Here is a 26,047-nt window from a genome sequence, read left to right as displayed (position 1 = left end):
TTATAATTAGAAAATCTCCTATTTTGTGTTTGTACAGCAACATCTACTGGACAAGAAGTGCAATAACATGACAAGTATTCTCAATCAGTTTACTTGTAAATAGTTAACTGAAAGTACTGTCTTTTTCAAATTCCATATTTAGCTAAAGCATTACAGATTTTCAAGTTAAAAAATAATTTGAAGTGAGAAAAAAATCAGAAAAAAAACCTGCTTAACGTTTTTGGAAAATACATAGCTATGAAACTCTTACACTTTAAGCTCTGAATTATAAAATTTGAGACAAGGAAAACACTGGAGTCATTGCTGCATAGAATGCCCACTTCTTTCTTCTACTGCCTTAAAAAGAAATTAAGGTTTTTTTTTCCTTAAACCTCACCCAGCAACTTACAATTGGCACTGTTTTACAGCTGGATTAAAGAACAAAAAATTCACAGATCTTTGATTTCTCCCCCCCCCCCCCCCCCGGTGGTTTTGCTGAAGACCAATCTTAAACCTTTCCTGCACAGACAGACCAAAACTATATTGTGGTAAGACCAACGGTTACTACTCACATATGTGACTTCACCTAGAGTGATTCAAAGAACTCAGCTTTTTAAACTGTTGAAAATACCATGTAAATCTTTAACTGATAGTATCTTCAGATATATTGCTAACCTTTCAGAACTCAAAAAACCCACATGTCCCAAACCCCCCAAAACCTAAAAACTGAAAAAAATACAGCTTTAAATTCACATGAAGTGAAATTCTTTCCACATTTTTAAAATGTCTTAATGCCTTGAAGTCTTCAATAAGCTAACTGAAATGACACTCTACACCACTTTAACAGGACTAGTCCTAAAAAACCGTAGCAATCACCTTGCTACCTGAATGACAATAAATAGCAAGCAACATGGGAGAGGAAATTTATTCATGGACAATTACAGTCTGCAACATATAAACCCTGAGTTTTGAATGCAATACACTGATATTCTAAGGTGTTCTATAAGTCTTTTAGTTAATGCTATCCCCCTTCTCCCACTTGACCTGTGTTGACTGTGGCATGCAGAACACACAAAAGGAACTGGGGGTACCATCCCTTCTCTCTCCCCAGGAACTTTGGGGACTTCTGTAAGGGCCAAAGAACTCAAAAGAACAGGGATTAATTTCTTACAAGCACAGAATCTGGCACAACAGAAGAGGAGCAGATGTACCTTCAAGACTAACAGGAAAACTACCTCCCTTTTTTTTTTCCCCAAATACACAGAAACAATGTTTTGTTCAGACGTGACAAGATCATTGCATTTTCCACTTCCAGTCATTTTCATGAGCAAAATTTCTCAACCTTGTTTACAGTTCAAGTCTCAGTTTCTCTAGAAATTGCTTTCTTTTTCATTGTACTCAGGGAAAAAGAAAAATCACAGCAACTTAACAGGTGAATTTGCAAAATCTACTTTCCAGATATAAAGGCTGTCATTTCCCTTATGAAATTAATTATTTTTGTGAAAGTCAACAGTACTAAGGTTTATTCTTGATTCTACTTCCTTCACTGAAGGTTATGAGTAAGTGCCTTATCTCTCTCTTGATTTTATCACATAAGGATCACAAATAGAATCCATTTCACTGGAGCTATAATACTCTGTATTGTGTTCAACATATAAAGGACTATATTATTTATTAGAATGATCACATTATGTTCAGATTCAAAGACAGCGGCAATAAATAGAATATCTGCTTGAGAAATTCATTCTTTAGTTAGAGAAAAGGAAAATGACCAAATAAGCTTCCAAATTTCCTTTTCCCAGGGTATTTGTTTTCTTTTCTACTAAAGCTACAAAGAATCGTAGAGATCTATGGTTGCAGTTCTGCTTTAGGGATAATTTAGTAGTGGAACACTATGGCTGTGATTACTTCAGCATTTAAGAACAGCAGGACATCACAAAAATGGCAGGACAAAATCAATCTCAATACAGCAGCAGTTAAATGGAGGAGTTTTAGATGCACAGACTTTTACGCTGGATATAGAAGCTGCTCTGAATAATATGCATGTCCAAAAGCTTGACTGTTTTCCACCTGCACTGTAATATTCCATCTCTACCTCTCTGTATAGATCTGGTCTTTAGAGCTTTTAGGACCCAGAATAAGTCCAAACTTCACTCAGCAGAACTTCCACAGTGATAGCTGTGAAGATGAGCTGTGAACTAGTGCCTTAACATCTGTTGATGGAACAGAGAGCTGCCTTTCACAACACTTCAATAATGTGTCTTTGTCAGGCTAGCTCCTTGTGAATATACCATCACGGCAGTTCTGAAGAACAAACAACATGGCTTGAGAACTAGAAGTGAACTCTGTAAAATGTAATTCTGTGACACGAACCCCAAAGCTATTGCATTTATCTGATAATAATTATCATGGTAAGCTATACACTACTGTCCTGGTCAGACAACTACGCATATCAAATGAATTATGAAATTTAACCTTTCAAAATCTATTAATAGCATGCATATAAAATCAGCATGTCATGAATCACTACTTTTATTTATCCTGCTTCTTGGATTACCAAGATTGTATTCACATTAATTTGTAAAAACCAGATCATCCAAGCAAGAAGGACTAGAAGCACAGCTGATTGCAGCTGCCTGCACTTTCAGACTAGACTAGACTCCCTGTAGCATGCATGGGTGTGTACCACTCTGGGCCTTGGTCACTTTGCAGCTCTGGTTTTGAACCTATCCTCACTTTCAAACACTTAAAGCTCAAGAAATGAGTACTCGTTTCAAAGAAAGAAAACATATTTTTTTTTCCTATATGACTGTCTTTTACACATCTCCTCCATGCAATTTTCTATTTCTTCAGATCAATGAAAGGCAGCTGGCCAGCTATGACTTAAGAGGTGGAACTACAGATATTGACTCCAGCATCTGGAACACACAAACACCACTAGCAGAATTCTAAGTAATTCCACTGTATGCTTTTATTCTTTTAAAAGTATAAAGAAAATTCTGACTTCTATAGGTTAGTATTGCAAGACACCTTACTAGTCAAAGCAGTATCTCTCAAATGTGTAAGAGTCTACTTATCTTTATATAAACCTCTCTGATTAAAGCAAGTCGTCACTTCTTTCAGTGAAATATCATAGTTCAAACAATCATTATGAAGTTTTGTTATTTAAAAGTAGCTTATATAGAAGAACCCATACCTCACTGAATAAACTTCCATTCACATAAGAAATCCAGAGCTTCCAGAAGTTGGGCAGCTGACTTACAACAAGTTTTGTCAGCTTTTCAACAAACACAACTTGTTGAGGAGCTTTGTATCGCCAAGCTAAAATGGGAAGAGAGGATGGGAAAGGCAAAATTAAAAATATTTGAACTAATAATTTTAAAAAAAGTACTATTAGCTTGCAGCTTTGTATTACCACAAGTGACTATACAGTATGTATAGAAACATCGAGGTAAAAATGAAAAAAAAAAAACAATCAGTACGCATAAAAGCTCCTTCTTCTCATCTCATATGCTTACAAACTGCTGGCACTGAGATAGTACATAAAGAATAGGCCCCTTTGTAAGGGGTATCCAATGCAATGCACCCAATAATTCAGACAGCAGGACTTCTGTCTTCAAGATATTCTAAAAGGTAAGGTCACATGAAAGCAATCAAGAGATTAGAAGCTTCAAATGATGAGATGGTGATGCTGCAGAAACAGGGCTGGTAGGAGGGGCTAGCACTTAAGGCAAACAATGGAAACTGGACTATCTGCTTTATTTACAGCTCAAAAAATTTTCCATTGTGGCTTGGGGCAAGGTGCCAACCTCTCATCTTTATTTTCATTTCTTTGGTAAAATCTTTAATCTGAAAAACGGAAGATTCCAACAGTGTTGAATGAACAAATCACTAACTATATAATGAAATGCCTGGATGCAGGACACACTCCTAACATGTAACACTACAGCACCCATGTTTTCACTTCATGAACCTACTTACACTCCTGGTACACCAGCTATTAAAACATATCAGGAAAGTAGCTTTCATTCTAGCAGCAAATATATTTTCTCAATTTCTTATCACATGGAGCAAAGAGCAGTGGGAAGGGACATAAAGAGAAAGCTGAACAGAGGCAGAAAAAAATTATTAATTAACACAGAAAATAAAGGTAACTTTTTCCATAACCATCTGCCATCTCCAAGCTTTAGAATGCTTGGAGAAGGAATCTCTTTTTTATTTTTTTGAGAACACCTCTCGTCGTCACACCCCCCCCAACCCCCCCAAAAAAAAAAAACAAACCAAATCAAAATGCCACCCCCTGCCCAGAAAAAAAAACAACAAACAACACCAAAAAAACCCCCACAAACGTCCCCCAAAGAACTAAAGCCCCATAAAACAAAGATGTTCACATTTGTTGGTTTGGGTTTTTTTTTGTGTGTGCGTATAAAGTCTGGTCTTTTATAAATGATAAAGTTAAAAACATATTATCCAAATAACTGCAGAAATGCAGAAAAATGTTGGTTAAAATAGCACTTCATCTTTACTCTACTGGAGAATATTGACTACAGAACCAGTTAGGCAAAAATAGCTGCACCTTCAGTAACTAGTAGGCTAGGCTTCGTCAGAACCTCACTTTTTTATTGTGTGGCAGCCAGTCTGGAATCTCCTTCAGGTACACCATGCCTTCAGCAGCATCCATTTGTCAAGGTCTGTATAAAATTCTGGTCCATTTCTTCAGTGGATGAATTTGGACTACCCAAAATGATGTTCTCTTCATGGCCAAAAAGTTTAGGGACTATATTAGTATTTGAAAAATCAAAAAAATCACAATGGAAGCCCAAAATTTGGAGAGAGACTCTAACATAACTGAAGCATAACTCTGCTGATAGTGATGCATCTGTTTAGAAGGCATCAGAACTTCAAAGCTTCACTAGCAAAGCTCTTAGTGTGAATACAGACAGGATATTTGTGCCATCTTGGTTTATGACTGTCAAGAGAACTGGTTAGACCCAATAGCAAAAAACTCTGCCTTTTAACACAAGCTGTGTTAATAATGTTCCTGATGCCAGGAAGTTACGCCAACACTGATATAGCAACAGCGGCGCTGCAACACCAAACCTGAGTTCTAACCAAAAGATTTCAGCTCCTTCAAGAAACGGCTTCATCTTGCCAAAAGCTCTAGCATCAACCCAACGTTATAACCAGGGATGTCTGTTCCCCGTTGACACTACATTTTGATGAATCTGTGCAATTTACATTAACGTAATTACTTGGTATACATGTCTATTATAGGCTTGTGTAATCTACGTTTTGAATACATACAACCTCAAGCTGTGATGCAATTTTTCTGGCACATGAAAATACAATGTGGCAGCACAAGAATGAAAAATAATGACAACTGTACATTCTATGTTCTTGAAAAATTCCATTCCTTCTTCTTTTTGCTCAAAAACACCACAGCAGATATTTATAGAAGTTTTTCAAGGAAGTCCACAGAATTGGAAGAAGAGTAACATCAAAGCAGACCAAAGCCAGAAAGCTCTTCATAAACACCTGCTTTTGGCAAAAATGTACATTGGTAACAAATGACCCATCCTGTGAAAAATGTTTTCTGCCTCCTGTGATTGAAAGACTTACGAGTTCAAGTTGTTTGAACGATGGCGTTGAAGACACTTATGACACATCTGGGCTGGCTGCGGGCACACTGCTTAAGCTTAGTCATACACTTTGTTTCCCTTTCTGGGTTTAAAGAATTAAAGAACAAGGACCAGATATCACAGTAATCACAGAAGGAGCAAATGCAAGGAGAGCCATCTCAGCAAATACACACAAAAGTTATAACAACAGGAAAAGGTAGTAGTAATTATTTCTGGTTTTGTAGAGAGAGAGAAAAAAAAAAAGAAAAAAGACACTCATTACCTTAACTTCATTTTAAGAAGCAGATTTCAGCTATGAGCTGCTCTTTTGCTTATTAAAAACACAGAGGACCTCTTCAGTGAGCAACAGTAAGGCATGAGAAAAAAGCATTCGATTTGGTAACAAACCAAAACAAACACACAGAGTGTGGGGTTTCTGTTTGGATTTTCTGACTACACCACACATTGGACATAGGGAACTGCAGCTTTGTTTTTCCAAATAAAAACAGATGCCTACCATCATCACGGCCAGACTGAAAGCTGCTGCCCCTTTTCAATGAAGCAGTTTGACTGAGATGGCCAATTGGTGATGGACGCACATCACTGTCCAGATCCAGCATAGGGCTGTGGAGCAATGAGCTGCCTGAGAGAGAGGGGAAAAATAAAATGATTTTGCACATCAACTGACATGAAACTGCATGCGGCATTCTAATTTAGCTCTGAACTGATACAAAACAAAAGTTATCAAGCAAAAACATTCTTAACCTTGTTTGTTTAGACGGCTTGCTCATCTACATGAATGTTATTCAGTAACACCACTACTGACTCCTGTAAGCAAAGCCAAACCCATAAGTACCATGTGGGAAATACCAGTCTTTATTCTGTGTGTTTCTCTGTTCTTACTTTAACTAATGCCCCACAATTAATAGCTTGAAAGCCATGGATAAATACGTATTTATGTCATTAATGACATGGCACATACTTTTTTTCTGTATGGCTAAACAAACTTCTAACAGCAAGCCTTTCTTCTGCCTCCAGCCGAAGCAGTTAAGGGCAGTGTGTTCAACTACTTAGATATTTGACCTATACAGGGTTCAGGTAGAAAGAAACCATCCATCATGAAGCAGATGAACTAACAGCAATGTACACTTGTGCATGTCTGTAAACCACCCTGTACTTATACCTATTGACAAACAAAAACAGGTATTTTTTTCCCCTGGGTGGCTGACCATATGTAAGTAAGTATTAGCAAGTCTACAAGCAATGATCTAATCTAATGGAGGTGGATACTTGGAGTCTAATATACATTTTGGAAAACAACCATGTAACAGTGAGCAGGCAATGATGATTTTCTAACACGCTGTAACACTGCCAATATTTCTTTTAAAATCTATATTGCTGCTTAAGGCATTTCACCTTACAGATACATTTCTGAAAGTAACCATCAAAGTTATTTCAGCACTGAGCAACAGAGCTGTAACAGCTAAAGTTAAATGAATTACAATTCGTAGAATTATAGAACAGCCCAGGTTGGAAGGGACCTTGAGAGATCATGTGGTCCAACCTTTCAGGGGAAAAGGAGCCTAGATGAGATTATCTAGCACCCCGTCTGGTTGCATCTAGAAAACCTCCAGCAATGGGCCCTCTACCACATCCCTGGGGAGGTTATTTCAGTGAATTTCAGTGATTCATTGCTCTTACAGTAAGACGTTTCTTTCTTATATTGAGATGAAACCTCTCTTGATACTTCATGCTGAATTTTGTAATGAGAGTCTTAATGGTTGAGTTTACATTGCTTGATCTTTTCCATCAATACCTACATTCACTTAAAATAACAGGAAGGCCACACAGTAAGAGCACCAGCTGTAACACTGCAGTACTCAGATTCAAGAGTAACACAAAGTAAAAAGGATTTGAAGGATATTTATTCTGAATTAATGCTGCTGTCAGACCAACAGGGCAGTAAAGATATACCTAGTCACTTTACTTCAACAGCTGGGGCTTAAACTCAAATATTAAGTATCACAAACTTCCAATAGGTGACAGTATTGTGTTTTAGTTCCTTTTGAAAGAAGTTCTTCTTCCCAAAATTCTTTAATGGGTTTAAAAGAGATTTCCTGTGGCCTTTCACTGTGGCATTGTGATTACTGATCCAACTGTAGTTCCTCTATTCATCTCATTACTGTTCATACTATAAGACAATAGCTAAATAGATCCAATTTGCTACATCATTCACAATAGTGACAGACATACTGAATTCCCTCTGTATGAACTAAAACTGCAAAATAATAATGAGAAAGTAAAAACCTAAAGCCTGCAGAAGTTTTGTTAAGTAAGTATGTATGCTGGAAGTACGAGAGGTTAATTACGGACATGTACTATGCAACTTCCCATACAGCAGAGATCTGTGTAAGATCACAGATCATTAGCATTTATAATTTAAACACCTATGATTCCTAAAACATATCTTAAATGTTATAAATTTGCGGTAATTATCTTCTGTGAAAACATTCAGCAACCCTACAGAATGAAGTAAAACCAAAACAAATTGATTCCTTTCCAGATTAAAAAAGTATACACTGAATATCTTCAGAGATTCTACCCAGAATAAAGAGAAAATTGCATAGAAGACCCTGAGAAATTTTACGTGCCTTGCATAGCTCTTGGGCATCCATAAGAATTTGCCTCAGATTCAACATATCTGCATTTTATTTTGGTGGGGGACGGGGAAGGGGGGAGGAATGTATGTCAAGACATTGCTGGTTAAAACATACATATATATACACGTTAAATTTGTTAATATATATATATATAAAAAAATCCACCCAATAAAACTCTTAAAAAAACCCTCTCCAAAATCAAGCAATCTGAAAAAACAGGAGTGCAGCAATGTTATTTTCACAAAAACTACAATTAGAAAAACCCATGAAAAAACATCCCTCTGATGTCTTTGCCTAGAATTTAGGTTCTCACCTTTCAAACACCTTGTTAATATGAGGAATTTCTTGTAAACAGATCGTCTCTAAAAATGACAGTGCCAATTAAACCTCAGAATTAAGAAAAACAGACACACTTACCAAAACATCTTAATGTAACTTAGTTCAATTAAAACCATTTGCTTGAGGTAGTTGAAAACCTGAAAATTCTGTATTGCTGCTGATACACTAACCCCATGCTGCCCAAATGGTTTATATATCCACCAGTTACAGAAAACATGTAAAGAATACTCTCTTGTTCCACCAGAAAAACCACATCATCAGTTTGCAGCCGTACCAGGAAAAGAAAGTTTAACATGAACTAATTTCTTAATTGGTTGTCTAGCATTACAAGCAAGTATAACACAGCAGCAGGGAACTACAACAGCACATATACCCTCAGGACTAATAAACATCTGGAGTACATTAGCAAAGCTGATCTTGCTTTCACCCTACCAGAAGATAGCGCTTGAAGACTGCATACTAATGTATAAATCTTGTAAAAAAAGTGAGAGTTAACTTACAAACAATTTTTCACCCATGCCAACTCATTCCCTTTCTGGAGCCAGCAGCTTAAATTTAGCAGCATAATGTAATACAATGAATTTAATATTAGTATGGACTGTAGACAGTAACATTTATAAGCCTAAATAAACTACCCAAATAATAATTTGCTGCCTATTCGTTAGTCTGTTTGTATACTATTTCGACATTCCTAGACCCTGAGTATAGGACAGCAGCAACCTGAAGTTTCAAGATACTAACTTTTTACACGTTTTAAGAAATAAACAGCATGAATAATACATTCCTGGCGTATCTTAATTTAAAAAAAACAAAACAAAACTGCATCTTGGAAATCACAAAAGTTGGGGTTTTTTTTCTGGTTTTTTTTTGGTTGTTGTTCTGTTTTCCAAAATATACCATCTACATGGAGCATATCTATCAGTGACCCCAGTGCCAAGTGTATATTTAACCAAGGAAACACAGGAAAAATAAATGTACTACATTCTCTTCTTCTACCAAAGAGTCATGACAAACCAGAAGTATAACTAAAGTTTATTACATTTACGACTGAAAAATCATGAAAAGAGCAAATAAGTTCAAAAGACCTTAACACTGCTTTTTATTTAAAAAAAATTTTACTAGGTTTCAACTTCTTGTGCACAGATATTTTAAAGGTAAGAAGGATGAAATTAAAACACTCAGATGCCATGTGAAATATAAATAGTTCAGCAGTTTTGCTAAGACCTCTTCTCTTCTTGCATAAGATCTCACCAAAACAAAGATCTAAAAGAAAGCACAATGCTTTTTGAGGTAATTTAATTTGTGCTTTTGTGTTCTATAAATCAAGTCACCTGTGCTGACCCCAAATTGCAGGTTTACTCCAAGTTTATCAGTACTGCAGATCCTACAAGGTACATATGTGCCTGCAGTACCTATGGCTCACGTACATACCTTGACCCCACTTTCTTGAATGTTACCTGCATGCTCTTGGCTTGCACCAGATTACAGCCTCTGTTAAAAAGACAACTAACATGAAATTTACCTAGAGTAGATTTTTCCATGATCTGCAAATCAGTCAATGATTTAAAAATCCTTAAATGCAAATTACTTTCAAATTTCAAAACTATTACCAAATTAAGTGTAAAAATAGCTCGCAATATCAATCCCTTCACAGCTCTTGCTTCTTTTGTTTTGTTTTCCCCTCTCAGCCTGAGAGGCAGAGGTTTCTCAAGGGGGTCACACATCTCCCTTCTGTAACCCAGCTTCAGCCACTCTGCAATTCTGCCAGCCCCTGCACGACTTACATGGCATTCAGCTAAGGCTTTTTATAAAAGCTGCTGGTTGACTGGGGGATAATATAAGGCCAGTACTTTTTGCAGCGACAGAAAATTGTTAAGAAGTGACCAACCTCGGGCTAAATGCTTTTTTTTTCAGTGTGATTTTCTATGCTAAGTCAAACACCAGTTATTACAGAGCCTTGCAGCATACATACACATACACAGCATGTATATGAGCAAGATTTAAAAGGAAGAGACCCTACGGATGTGCAACCAGGTGAATACAGTTACTGTGTTCTTTCATCCATTATGTATCTTACAGTGAATTTTCTCACAGGCTACAATAGTAAGGGAAGGCTGATCTATAGCCTCTGGACTCTCTGAAGGGCGTCAGACTTCCTTACCAGCCTTAAACACCTTTGAACATTTTTTCCTGTGCACAGCGGGCCCTTGTCCTGTGCTACAGCCTGACCACCCACTGTTGCTTGTTGACCAAACACACAGTGCCTGGAGCCCGCACGGACACAACCAGTATAAGATTCCTTTCAAGGACACTGCATTGAGAATTTCAATTCGTCTAGGCAAGAAAATAGGCCAGAAGGAGAAATTACCAAAAAATTAACCTGCTCAACAGATGAATAACTCATTTTACCCTTTTTCTTGAATACCTTTTCTTTCTTTTCCTTACATTTATTAGAAATATGTCAGTTTTAAGTGATCAAGAAGAAAATGGGTTGTATTTCTAGCAGAGATGAACACGGAAGATAAATTGCTGCACTTTACAGAAAAAGTGTTTTTGAAATACATTTAAAAAGGAGTGCTTTTTTAAAACTTAAGGCTAGACTTCATTATATTAAACATTCATAAAGAAACTATTTTTCAGTTTATCACAGAAAGGTTAATTGGGCCTATTATTTCTAGTGGTGATTTAAGTATTTCTCAGCCTCAGGGTAAGCCTTATTGTCAGTCTTGCAGGCCAAAAAATACTGAAGCAAGAGCCAAACACTTCAAGTTCAGCATATAAATAAAAATGACATCATTTTACTAGCACTAACTCCGGTGGACATCAAGATCATCATCAACTTTGAAAACAACCAGCTTTTAGTTAACTGCCCGAATAAGGACTTAAAAGACTAGAGCAGACACCAACGTAAAATTCTGGCCTCAGAAGTTTATCTTTAGTACTACTAATGTTTTCAATTTAAATTTTAAACTACCTGTGCTGCTTTTTAATCACCATATTTACTGTCTTCATAATGCTTTCAATATTATAAATACTAAATAAGAATGCCCGCTTCATTTCTGAACATGTCACAGTCTACTAAAAATTCTAAATAACAGTGAAGTTACAGATACAGGTGGTAAAAGAGGAAAATAAATCCAGTGTCAAATTCTGTACTGATTAACTTTTTTTTTTAATTAATAACCCATTAAGGGTTTGCTTGACATCTGCTGTCAAAAGGGTATTTCTGCTATGGACAGGGGATGTGGTTTAGACATGAAATGGCTCCCAGCTGCAAGAATTCTTCTTCCAGATGTACAGTAAGCAAAGGCAATGGAAGAGAACCAGCTGCTAGGATAACAAATTGAAAAGGCCCTTTTGACACAAGCCTTGCCGGCCTGTCTGATCTAACAAAGATGGATCATTCATTGCAAGGTGAATAGATTCTCAGTGTGGCACAGAAGAAAAAACAACATGGTCTAGCATCCATCTCTTTCCTTCACACTATGTACAGCTGCTGTTACTGTGGCGCAGAAATAGCCTGCATAGTTTTTGCAGTATTTGGAGAGTGGTGCAACATACATTTGAGAGCTGTAAAAATTACACTTTTCCAGTAATAAGAACTACAACAAAAATCACAATGACTGAATTACTATACTCCTGTTTCAATAGCTGTATCCATTTTAGGAACTTTCATAGGTTGCATATCAAATATTTGCAACCCAAAGGGTAGCAGAAAGATTACACTACAACTGTGTGTTTCCATTTATAGTTTTAACTTCTAAAGGTTATTTATTAACAGATAGCTTATCTGCAATCACATTACATAGTATCTCAGAAAAACCTGTTACAAAATGAAGGACTTTTTCAGTTAGTCTGATAACTGCATTAGAGTTACTGGCTATCCATTTTAGCTCAAAGGATCATGAAACCTAGTAAGCCACTATTAAAGTCTAACCAAATAAGAACTGGCCACACAGAAAACAGTCTTAACCTCCATAGCTTCTTTTCCTGATACTCATGTTAAGAATTCATTCCTTAACTCATTTTGGCTATCTGCCCAGTGCCCTAGGAAAATTTCAAGCTAAACCTCATTTATTTACATTTATTTTCATGTCACTTTACGTCATTATATCCCCCATGTTTCCTGTACTCCAAAAAGTCTGAGAAGCATAAACCATAGTGAAAAACTACAATTATGCCCTAATAAAAGAGGAACTGCCAAGTAAAGTTAAAAATATGTAAATTTTACAAATATGTAAAATCCTAACTGAAGGAAACAATTTACTATTCAGGTACCAGGTTTGAAAGTCCCCAGACTTCTATAAATCCTAAGTTTAAAGTTCAGAAGCAGCAGTTCAGACTTTAGCCAATACAAAGCATATAATACCAGTACAAATCAAGTTTCTAATTCAACTATCTCTTGCTAGCAATTAAAGACACACTGTTTTGAGAGAGCATAGTGCTCTTCTATGTTAAGTTTTACATTCACAGCCTTCAAAAATGTGTTTCCATGTCTATTCAGTCTCATCTCCCTGTCTCTAACATAGCTACATACTAAATAAAAGCAGCAAACTGTCTTTACCAACATCAGGTCCTTCCAGTGGGCAGCAACAGGGGGATGTGATCAGATACATAAAAAGAAATCCATCAATAGTTCAGGAAATAACTTCATAACCATGAAAAACCCCAAAGTTTTCAAAACCAAGAAAAGTGCACAATTGTTACCTATTCCATTTGTAAGGCAAACATATTAAATAGAAAGCATAAAAAGTTAATAAATTCATATATTTACAAGAATTACTATGTCAGCAGAACTAGATTTCCAGTGAGTTGCACATGGGTCCCATATCTACAGATGTACCTTTAATGGATGATTCTGACAATCAGAGAAGCAGGAGAATAGCTTAATGTAAGGATACAAGCAAAGGAGCTTTACGATTTGGTCACCCCTTGTACCTCCTCATGCTTCAACTATGACTTTGGCTATGGTGTTCGGTCCCTTTGTTTTGGCTGCTCATACTTGGGAGCACCTCAGAGCAGGAGAAATTCTGATCTGCTGTCATATATGCATATTCACCCACCCCTTAAAACATGGGCAACAATTTCTCTTAATATGTACATCATCTGCCTGCATTTTTTTTTTTTTACCTCACAATTGAAGAACTATGGATATGCGGAGCAAGAAATAGTCTGAAGGCAATGATGAGTGAGTAACAACAGCTATATATGAACATGTAATGAAACATTAATCAATGCAATTTAAGAGTAACTGGCAAACCAGCATGGCTGCTTGAGTGGGAACAGGGCAAAGGTATTCTTCAAGGGAAATACACTCAAACATACTGCTGTAACGTACTTTGTATACAGGACTTGAGAGAATTCCACGTACTACTTGTACCCACTGAAATAAATGTAACCAATTACCTAATGATCGTATTATTTCATCTTTTACTATTAAGAACTGTCTATTAAAAAAATCAAAGGAAACATCCAACTGAACAATTTGCTGTTGGTAGTTGTCAGCCTTTATGTTGCACTGCCAAATTATTTGACAAAGCTCAGCACAGCTTGATATACCTTTCAGGTGTGGGAAATAGTATTAACACAAGTCGGAGTAAGTGAAAACAGACAGTATTTGAAATACATAGGACTTCTGCTCCTTGAAACAAATTCCAGGAGAAAACTCCAGACCATTACACCCTTGTAAACTTGCCAGCTTCTTCTTTCAGGCTGCATCAGAGATTGTGCTATGTTATGAAACTTTACGAAACTTCACTGTTCTAGGACATGCTTACAGCTATGGAGTACTTCCACAAAATGGGGCTAACCTCTGGTAACATTCAAGCACAGAGGCTTTTTTTTTTTTTACCCCTCCTCCCCTTTTTTTGTTTCTTTATAAAAAAAAGACCAAAAACCCCAGCAGCAACCCAAACCACAACTTCTCACATAACAGTACTACTGGGAGTGAAGGATTCATGCTTAGATCAAAAAGATATACTTCAGATATAAAACCAAAGGAATTTAGATACACAATTTTCTGATAGTACCTTCAACCACACCAGCATGTATATTAGCTCACTCTTCAGCTATGCTTAGGAGAGCCTTATTAACAAGAGGGCAAGCATCAAAGACAAAGAACCTACAGAGGATGCAGAAAAGTAGATTTACTTCTCATCAATATCGAAGATTTGTTCTGACTGCCATTATGAAGCAGACGATACATCAATAAATCTCTTAAAGAAGACAGCAGAACATGCTGCATCTAACTTGTAGTTACTACTAACTTGTAATTACTTGTAACCAGTATGTTAACCATGCCATGTGCAAGGTCCTACACATGGGTCGGAGCAATCCCAGGCACAGCTACAGGTTGGGCAGAGAAGTGTTTCAGAGCAGCCCTGCAGAGAAGGACTTAGGGGGTGCTGGTTGAGGAGAAAATGAACATGAGCCGGCTTCAGTGTGCGCTCGCAGCCCAGAAAGCCAACCGTATCCTGGGCTGCATCAAAAGGAGCGTGACCAGCAGGTCGAAGGAGGTGATCCTGCCCCTTTACTCTGCTCTTGTGAGACCTCACTTGGAGTATTGTGTGCAGTTCTGGTGTCCTCAACATAAAAGGGACATGGAACTGTTGGAACAAGTCCAGAGAAGGGCCATGAGGATGATCAGGGGACTGGAGCACCTCCCGTATGAAGACGGGCTGAGGAAGTTGGGGCTGTTAGACTAGATGATCTTTAGAGGTCCCTTCCAATCTCTGGCATACTGTGATACTGTGATACTGTTCAGCCTGGAGAAGAGAAGGCTGCATGGAGACCTCATAGCAGCCTTCCAGTATCTGAAGAGGGGCCTGCAAGGATGCTGGAGAGGGACTTTCCCCCAGGGACTGTAGTGATAGGACAAGGGGTAACGGGTAAAAACTTAAACAGGGGAAATTTAGATTGTATATAAGGAAGAAGTTCTTTACTGTGAGGGTGGTGAGGCACTGGAATGGGTTGCCCAGGGAAGTTGTGAATGCTCCATCCCTGGCGGTGTTCAAGGCCACATTGGGCAGAGCCTTGGGTGGCACGGTTTAGTGTGAGGTGTCCCTGCCCATGGCAGGGGTGTTGGAACTAGATGATCTTAAGGTCCTTTCCAGCACTAACTATTCTATGATTCTACTAACGTGTTAGCCTGCTAGTAGTGTGGAGAGAACTGGAACAACTTTTTACCACAACAGTACACTGCTGGATTATTATAACAGTGTCAAAATTTGGAGCAAATTCTACTTAGAATTTGCTTAGGTTTGATTTTTAGCTTGTTTAGCAAGTAATCACAATGTTAATCTTCCCCTCCTGAACATATCACAGCCAGTAAATAAATTCTTTAAGAATATTTACTTTTGACAATTGGCTACAAAAATCCTTTACCAAATGTCTAATTGAGTTTCCAAAAAAGACTTCTCTGGGTAAGAAAAGCAAAGGCTTTTGTCTAAGTCCAAATCCATTTTATGCAGTAAAATTCACGTGGAACAGCTCAGACCACAGCTCTACTTTGAAAACTGATAACATAACAAAAAAATGCTTTTGCACAAACTCGGTTGAAAGTTGAAGAACTGCGCACAAGTGAAAAATAGATATGATCTGCTATTGAGGTTTAAGTTTATTATGCTGAAAAGTTTTGACTCAAGTCAGTTTGAACCCACAGATTCACAGTCAGAAGAAGAACTAAACTAAGAACAGCCAGAAACTGTTGGTATGTTCAAGGTAGAACTGTAATCACTGTGCGCTTATTGCAAAATATGCGATAGGAAGACTCCATCTACTGAAAACAATACCTATTTGTCTTTGCTGAAAAGAAAAACCTAGAAAAAGTTTCAAAGCCCTTTTAATACTCTTATGACCCACCTCTTTCTCCAAATGCACGATATACAAAGAATCTTTCCTGGAAGCATGTTATAAGGGCTTCAATGTTTGAAAATTTATTGCCTTTTTTTTTTAATAGCCTGTGAATTTATGAACATATAAAACACATTTGTAGCTCATTTAAGTTGATTACATTCCTCAAAGCCTTGAATAACCAATTTGATATTTAGTCAAACCCCACAGTTTTTCTGTTTGAAAAGCATACTTCTATTAAAGTCTCAGATCACAATCAGCACTATTCTACTTGGCAATTAAAAACAATTTTTCTGAGTTTTCTTTTTAACTTCTCCCAACTTTTCAGTTTATGCCAAAATTAAAAATCTAGAGAGGAAAAAAATCACATTTAGCAACCTTCTCCCTTATCCTACTAGATACTAAATGAGAAATTCCATCAACTGGGATCAATTCTTAAGTATTTTACAATCTGTGCAAAAACTACATCAGTAAGGACCACATAAAAGGCTGAAGAAAACTACTGAAATTCGATGAGCTCTTTAATAAAAGTAATACTATATTAGCATTTGTTTCATACATGCACTAAATATTAACTATTCATACATGCATTTACCTGGCATTCAAGTTATTTAAATTCCTTCATCTGTGAGCCCAAACAAAGCCCCTTTGATATTAAGGCTGAGGTAAGCAGATTTGTTGCAAGAAAAACACCAAACAGGTTGAGATTTTCAAGACAAGCCTAGGAATTTAGACACATTTTTCATTCATTTACTGGAGCCTGCATATCAAAATTATATAGACTACTAAACCAAAAACATCTTGATCACTTTGTACCTTCATGCTCCTGTTTTTCTCGTTAAGAAGCTAAGAAATGGCTAAATAATATTTTGCAAGTGAGAGGAGAAAAAGCAAGCTTAGATTTGTTAACCACAGCTGTTTTTACAAGTGAGTTTTGCTCCTGATAACTCCATTTTGCAGGGGTCATGGTGGTGTCATGTCAGGGTTTTTGACAAGGGAAGATGGGGAGCTTTTTGAAACATTCTGAATTTTGACCAAGAAGTCAAGAAACCAACCTGGTGTTTCAGCTGGTCCCACAGCACTTCACACTGTGTTGTCGAACAAAGAGATGTTAAGCCTCCTGCAGCAATTTTACAGCACATTTCTAGCACATTTCTGCAGTAGCTCCAACTCAGTAAAGTTTTTGTGGTGTCTCAGAATAGAACACCTTATTTGGTTTGGGATATGCATTCACTAAACACAGGAGTTACCTATAAGCCAAGAGAGACCAAATTCTGATATGCCTACTCATTTCAGAAACAGCAGCAAACTCTGAGACTTCTTGAGAAATAAGATACTACTTATCAGTTTCCAATTTGAAAATCCAGTTAACAGATTTTACTACTAGAAATACGAGGCCCATACAGCCAACCTTTTGAAAATACAGTAATGTGAAGGATCATGTTAACTGGTATATAAGTTGCTGCCACACCTGAAAGAAATACCTGTACCTTTTTGGGGGAGCAACAATGGCAAAGACAAAGACAGAATACAACTAAGTATTCCTACTGGTCTTAATATAACATTTTCTAAACATCCTATTTGTCCAGCTCACAGGTCTGTGTCTGAACACTAATCTGGAATTTTGAAACTGCCTATGAACAAAGAATGAGACAGCACCATATTATTATTCTGCCTATCAAGAAATTAAACATTATTCCACTATGCCCCAATGCTCTGCATTTCCATATACTAACAGCGTATCTTGTGACAAAGAAATCTGTCAGAAAACAATCCAAACTTCATGGGACCTGAAAGGAGTATTCTGAGAGGACAGTAAGCTTCAGATAAATGATTGAAATCTAACTCTTTCCCATGTAAAGAGCTTAAAAGTTGTAAGTTAAACAAAAAGAAAACTCAAACTGCTGTTTTGTTTTTATAACAGTATAGAGAAAAAAATACAAGACAGTATTCGACTTTGAAAAGCTATCAAAATTGATAGGACCCCCCCCCAATATCATTTGTACACCAAGACTTGTCAAATAAAAGGCAATGCCAAATTCCTAGATGTCAAATACATATATGTAGAAGAAAAATATATCCTTGCCTTTTTGTTCTTTAACGTAGCTCTCCTTACAGTTGTGCATGAGCTGCAGAATCCACTGATGTTGAGCACCAATGCACTGCCAAGCAGGGTCCCCAGGCGCATGAAGATCAGAAAGATATCTGTAAAACCGAGTCCAAAAATCACAGCTCTGACTTGACACACTGAAGGCCTCATTAAAACAAAGATGTACTAAGAAATGTTTTTTTAAATATATATATATATATATATAAAAAAAATCCAAGAATAGTTAAGATACACTCATACCCAACAAGCACAAGCTTTGCACTCTCCCTTCATCCTCTAGTGAGGTAAAATTTTATCTAAAAACCTTACAGAAATAAACAAAACCATATATATTTAATATTATATTAATATGTATTTTCAGTTGTGCCTCAAGTACTTGGGAAATCAAGCTCTTTGTCTGCCATGGCTGCAGCTCAGTACTTCATGTCGTCACCGATTCCAAGTTAAACATCTCAAGCACATAAAATATGGTATTTTTCTTCCCATTTTACTTGTCCTGATTGTATCATCATGTAACCTTAACAAGTACAGTAGAAATTATTTTTTGGCAGCTCATTAATTTTAGCAAACACATGTACAAACAATGTAAACCAAACTTCTGGACTGTGGTGGAGGGTTTTTTTTGTTGTTGTTTTTGTTGTTTTTTTTTTTTATTTCTTTTGGGGTTTTCATATGTTGGCTTTTTTTTTTTCCTTTTGGCAGGGGCAGCAGAGTATAGGGTGGTTGTGGTTTTTTTTGTTTGGCTGTTGTTTTGTTTTGGTTGTTTTTTTTTTGTTTTGGTTTGTTGTTTTTTTTGGGTTTTTTTTAGGGGTGAGATTTTTTTTTTTGCTCTACCTATGATGTGCATACAAAGTCCAGAGAAAAAAAGAACGGGGAGAGATAAGCACTGGGGCTTCTAAGATATGGGAAAAAAATCACCCTCTGACTTTTGAGGAGAGAGAAGTATTAGAGACAGCTGCAGCGATTTCAAAGAGAAAACAAAAGTAATAAAGTCAAATGTATGGCATTCAAGACAATCTGACAACAGTACTTACAAAAGAGTATTTTAAAAAAGCAGTAGCTGCTTTATTATTTAATGCATTCCACCACATTCTGCACTAATGACTCAGGTCAGATTAAAAAATTCAAGATGCTCAAGGTGAAGTACAATGATTTATTATCTTAAGCAGTGCAGAGAACGTTTAACTCCTTCACAAAAGCTGAATTACTACAATAATGCCTACTGTTAATTAAGACTGTATTGCAAAATCCTGCCTTCTTTAACAACTGCCTGCAGTACTTGAACAAAAATAAACTGTCAAAGTAGGATTGGTTGGATGGATGAGAACATTACATGACCAACCATTTTGACAGGGTGACATTTATAAATTATGAGCTTAAGGCCTTCCTTAGTGTTAAGGGGGACTTCAGTCTTTGCTTAGACAAAATTAAAAACATTACCACTGATCTTTGAAAAAATACATCTACTTGGTTGTTAAGTGATATGGTAAACTGTTTCTGAAAAGTATAAAATAATTAGCATTGTAAATACCGTAATAAAATGAGAGGAAAATAAGACCTGAAGCCTAATTATAAAGATCAACATTGAATATCTGAGGGGGAAAACCACAATATCTCAAGTCTTGCTCAGCCTTGACATTGGAGACATACAAAACAAACATATCTAGGAAGAAAAAGTCTCTTAAAAATGCAAACAATTGTACAATTAGGATTTTGTTAACTTCCTCTTAGCTTTCTTCACAGCACTTCAGCTTTCTTCACACCTTTCCTCCAGAAAATGTAAATTAGTACAACCACATTAGCATATCTAGAGTAGTGAAACTAATTTAATTGCTTTGTATGCTGGGATTCTCTTAATTTATTAGAACTAAATGATTTCACATTTGTCCACTGTCTGCTCTCCTGCATTGTACTGCTCTACATGTGGTAGTTACATCAACACAGTCTGCTTTAAGGTAGGCTGGGATACTTTTTAAAGACTCAGTACTTGAAGGTAAGGGGCTAGAGAAAAACTAAAACGAAATAAAAAAACCCAAAACAACACAAAACCCACCAAAAAAGTCTAAACAAGAAAGAAAAAAAAAAACAACAATAGAATCAACTGTTTATACAACTCTGATTCTTAGAATTCTTCTAACAATCCTCAGAAGAGGTCTTACTGGCTTAGATGAAGCTGCTCTCTGAAGTTTTCAGGACTGACACAGAAAGGAAACAGTAGTGTCTTTTTCGGAGACACAAAATACTTAACTACCTTAAAACACAGTTCCAATAAATAGGCAATATTTATATACCACTCAGAAGAATGAGAAGTCCTCCACATAAATTATACTGACAACAATGACCAGTGTACAACTAACATTACATAAAGGGACCTAAGATACCAATACTTTACTTGGTCCGGTGCGACTGGGCCTCATGAGCATACAGAACAAAGACTTTGGGCAGGTGTCAATTTTAAGAGTGCTTTTCACACAGCCTATTTGGTCTGTATCTTCTAAAATAACTGAAAAGAGCTCCGAGGATGTCAAGCCACACTAGGACACCATGTAACATCCAAAACTCAAATGCTTTCTAGGTAAAGCCATCAAATATTCTAGAGCACTCCAAAATTTGGCTCCAAAGGCTGTAAAGAAGGTTAAGGTCTGACAATAAAAGATCCAACCCACTCATGTCAGTATGCCTGCAACAAACTCCAACATCACCTTTGTGAATAACAGAAAATCTAAGAATTTCTATACTTGTTTAGACTGAGTAGTAAAAGAGCCAAAATCAAATTTAAATGACAGTTTGGATTAAAATGGATTATCTCACTCAGGATGATTCAATTTCAACACCAAATCAAGCTGAAGTGTAAACCAAGTTAATAAGGAATTTATTTTGAGATCTGCAATCTGTGAACAATCACTTCAGACACAGCTTGCAACATGGTGGTATAGAGGAAGCAAGAGAACTGAAACATGCCTTTAAGATTTTAAAAATTAAATTCAAATTTCAATTACCCTTCATGAAATTGTTCTAATCCAAGAACTATTTTTCAGTCATTCAACAAACAATCAAGTACCAATCCATTGCCATTATTTACATAATCATGAAATCTTGAAGTACTCTTAAGTACAGCTTTAAAATTAGTATTTAAACCATAGTAAAAATAGTCAATACCCTACTTAGGAAAGATTCATTATGCTTGACAAAGACACTAGTCAAATGATTACCTTATATAACGTTTCTGATCATGCAATGTTGATGGAGTTTCAAGCAGCTTATCCAACAGAAGTTCTCTTAAAGCTTCAATTCTAGTTTCAACTTCAGCATAATCTAGGAATAGGGAGAGAAAATAAATCCAATGTGTGCTTTCAGCAGTGGTATGAACTGAAAATTATGTTATTTTTCTAGGATATCAGACGCTTTAGAGTTAATGTAGAAATAAATATAACTAATTTCATAACAAGCCACATCAGAAAAATCTGTACATGACAGTTCTACAAAAACAGAAAATTGGACTTTGAAGCCTTTCCAATGATACATCAGGGAGATACCCAAACTTACATTTTAATTACTGTAACCTTTTTTATGCCCAGTAACATCAAACATTAATAAATAAATAAAATTGGCTGCGATTTAACATTTTGTAATATAAACCCCACCCAGAAAACTTGACAGAAACACTGTTTAGAGTAATTGGTTCTTATAAATCTGTATTTGTATGTATTAAAAAGTATATGAACCCATGTAAAGCTCTTTAGACTACAATGTGCTTTTTAGCCTTCAAGGGGGGGGGGGGGGGGGGGGGAAGTAGGCAAATAACAGAACCCAGAACTTACATTTTTTGAAGACTTGAACCTCCGTCTTTCCAAACAGTGACTTGGCTTTTTCGTAGTCATTAATAACCACATCATAATCACCCTTAAAAGAAAACAAAAAGAAACAAAACCACACATAAACAACTAACATTTATATTTGTCAAGAAAAGGGTAACACTAATTTCAGCAATAGAAAAGCATTTCTAAAGGCTTATACCTTCTGGATATTTCTTTCAATATTCAAGGGAAGGTTGAAAAGAAATTTAAAACGCTGAAGAACATTAAGAGCGTTTCTTGTTGAATCAGCTTTGTCCTTGCGACCCAGCACTTCTTGGAATAAAGTATCTGCGGTATTACTGGCTCCTATTTTAAAAAGGATGAAAATAAAAAGTGGAGTAAGTAATCTGTTCCAATGACATACAGATTTTCCTCATTTTAATGAGTCATTCAAGATTTTTCAGAGCATATGAGTAATTATTGCTCAATTTTTATACTTTTTTGTTCAACTCTGTTAACATTTTACAACTGATGAAATACTATTTCACAGTGAACCACTTAATATTTTAATGTGGTAAGACCCCTGCACAATTAAAAACAATCGCTCTTTCCTATTTCAAATGCTTAACTTTGCTGCAGATATTTTATAGTTTGCTTTGGCTCTGGATCTACATTTTACAACTAAATTATGCATCTCAGGATATGGAAAAAGACATAGCAAGTTTTCTTTTTAGAAAAGTATAATTTCATTATGATAATTACTGTCATTAGCTTTAAAAGTTATCACCAGGTTTTGCAAACTATTTTTTTTGCGTTTTCAAATTAGGTCTTAAAAATTATTAACAATATTTGATATTTTAAATTACTAATTATTAAGTCAAGACAACAGCATGACTGAAAAGAAGTTAACTAAGCTGGTTACTGTAACAGAATGAATACAAATTGTCTTCAAATTGTACTGAAAGTCTTACTGGCGTCATTGCACACAGGATCCAGGCCTTTGTCAACAATTTCATGCAATTAAGTTTCGATGCTATCTGTGAATTTATCTTTAATAAATACATTGAATATAGCCTTAAAACCTTTCTTATCCAGTCTAAAAAGCATTCTACTTTGTAGTAAGGATTATATCCTAACACAGAATAATAGAATTTAATTAATACTAGGGCAGATTTACATTGCACGTGAATATTTGCATTTTTTCAACCCATGACTTACTTTTAATTAACTAAAAAAAAATAAAGTGGAACTGTTTCAGCTATTTTGATCGTTGTATGTAGAAGTTTCTACATTATCTGGTCTAGTGACTATACTTTCAGCAAAGATGAAAAAAAAATTACATCAGTCTCACTGGGTGGCTTGCATGCCATTTTCTCTAGTCAACACTGTGGGTGGCCTGCTCATGTTAAAAGTAGTCTTTGTAAAATAATTGTTATATCTAAATAATGTTTAAACTTTGTTGAAATTTTGAAGCCTTGATGTAAAAAAAGTTTTGTCAGGATAGCTGTTTCTAATGCACAGTATTTAGCATAGAATACTTTAATCCATTAAGGAGAAATGCACAAAGAAAACAGTTAGTTGGACATTTACATACAGACCACTTGATAAAGTATGATTTTTCTCTTGAGATTATAGTAAATGCTTGTTTTGTAAATCCTTCTAGTAACATTTGTTTGAATTCATACGGATTTTGTCCATTCTTTTAACAGCCAAGAACTAATGTACTATATCTGAGAATTAGTTATATTCACAAAGCAATTTTTTAACTCAAGGCAAATGTTTTTAAAAGTTAATTGGCAACTGCAGGAATAGCACAGTGAATTCCATGTTTAGTTTAGAACTACATGCCTTCGTATCTTTACGAATCAACTTGCTTTACAAATCCTCAAGTAAATGATTCTCTGCACACTTTTTCTGTTTTACATAGAAATTGAAATCTATTTTATTATTTATTACTGTCTTATTGAAATTCAATATGTCATGCAAAATGGGTCTGATTTTTAGGCTTAAAGGGAAAATGTAAAATTTCTTTTCGCCTCCCTCCTCCAAATCCTTTCTATATCAAGAATCTCTATCTCTTGATTACTGATGAATAATCTAAACTGAAATAATCAATGGATAAAGATTTGGATCCTATATTGACTAACTATGTTTTCAAAATAGATGATTCATCTACTTTGTGCAAATTTTTTGATTTCAAAATAAAGCTCTAGTTATCCAATAGTTGTTTTTCATAGAGCCTGACAATAACGCCACATCATAGAATTCAACTGACCTCCTTTAAGATAAAATTCTTCATGAAGCTCGTTATAGCACACCATAGATTTTTACAAATGTGTATTTAATAGTTTATTTAGCAATTAAATTTAGGAATTTAGCAAAAACTCCAGGCATTTATAATTCCACCTATAACACCAGATTTTGATTCTACTAACCCATGCCATTTCAGTACAATAATTTAGCACACGCTTTATGTGCGTTCAGATGTTATGGAAAACATCCTTATTCTCTGGAGTCTGCAATCAAGCTCACACCACCAATTGTGCCTCAAAATACGTACCTATGGGACTAAAGATTAGAAGTAACTTTTGAAAGCAGGCCCTGTTACTCCTGGATCATTGAAGATTTCAGTGGTCAAACTAGAAACAAAGCTTTGATCCTAAACTACTTTGCATAATATTATTTACTCTTTTTAAATCCTTGTATTCCTACTTCCCTGCCTCCCACCCATCATGACTTGCAAAGTATCGGGAAGAAAAGAAGTCAACTCTTTTCACAGCAGAGCCAAACTTAATACCACTCTGAAGTGCCTGGCACAAGTTCGTCTACAGATCCAGCTTGAAAAAGACAGTCAACATTACCTTGCACACACATTTCAGCTACCACTTACCAAATGAAATAATAATTACATACTACAGGTAGATTTGTCTCATATTAGTGTGTGTACAAAAATGTCACAGATCTAAATTTCTGCTTCTTTATTTAAAGCTATCACACAATTTTGTCAAAGGGAAAGTGCTCTTCAAGGAATGTGTGCCTGCTGCGTGACATGGCATAAATACAGAGCACAAAGCAGTGACAACTGCACTGGCAATTTGGCAAATGCTTTTTTCTCCTATCCTATAAGTATCACATATTCTGCACATACAGACACACACTACAGTTTTTGTATATAGTGCAAGTGTGGTTTTTTATAGGTTGTTTTTTTTTTGGGGGGGGGGGGGGGAAGAGGTGTTTTGCATTCCAGGCAACAAGATAAGGGAATAACACTGTTCAAACTACACCTTGATTGTAAGCATTAATGAATCTCTGCTGAAAAGAGCCGGAGATGTTCACAAAACTCCCTGCTTTCTTTGTGCTCCCCACACAAACACACATACAGTCAACTTTCTTCTCTTGTATGAAGAAAGCAGTGAACTTCCATGTCACTTTCTTGATTTCATAAAACACACTCAACTTTCCAACACTGAGTCAGCTATCTGCATGTCATTCCTGCTTATTGATACAGCACTAAGGGAAACATCCCTTCCTCTGTGAAAAAAATCACAATGAAACAAAGTAAAATTATCTTGGCAGAAATCCCAGAATTAAAAAAGGAACTTTTTTGATCTGATGAAACACATACCAAACTGCAGCAAATTCAAGCCATCTCTCTGAATGCAACCTTACAGCCAATGCAGAGAAACGGAAAAG

General features: G+C 36.1%; 1 protein-coding gene across 2 annotated transcripts in view; it reads right to left on the bottom strand.

The window, feature by feature from the left end:
* Window positions 1-26,047, bottom strand: part of EXOC2 (exocyst complex component 2) — a 124,307-nt gene that overhangs the window by 54,592 nt on the left and 43,668 nt on the right. For both annotated transcript variants that reach the window (XM_061449344.1, XM_061449343.1), the window contains 6 exons: window positions 22,575-22,720; window positions 22,379-22,460; window positions 21,770-21,872; window positions 18,534-18,652; window positions 6,115-6,240; window positions 3,176-3,300 (listed from right to left, as the gene is read on the bottom strand). In XM_061449344.1, coding sequence (XP_061305328.1) covers window positions 3,176-3,300; window positions 6,115-6,240; window positions 18,534-18,652; window positions 21,770-21,872; window positions 22,379-22,460; window positions 22,575-22,720 — 701 coding nt within the window. The remainder of the gene's footprint in view (window positions 1-3,175; window positions 3,301-6,114; window positions 6,241-18,533; window positions 18,653-21,769; window positions 21,873-22,378; window positions 22,461-22,574; window positions 22,721-26,047) is intronic.

Source organism: Pezoporus flaviventris, unplaced genomic scaffold (assembly GCF_033815535.1).
Source record: "Pezoporus flaviventris isolate CSIRO_AGI_PZ_B2104156 unplaced genomic scaffold, CSIRO_AGI_Pfla_v1 ptg000007l, whole genome shotgun sequence".
NCBI lineage: Eukaryota > Metazoa > Chordata > Aves > Psittaciformes > Psittacidae > Pezoporus > Pezoporus flaviventris.
This window is presented reverse-complemented; position numbering and strand designations above follow the sequence as displayed.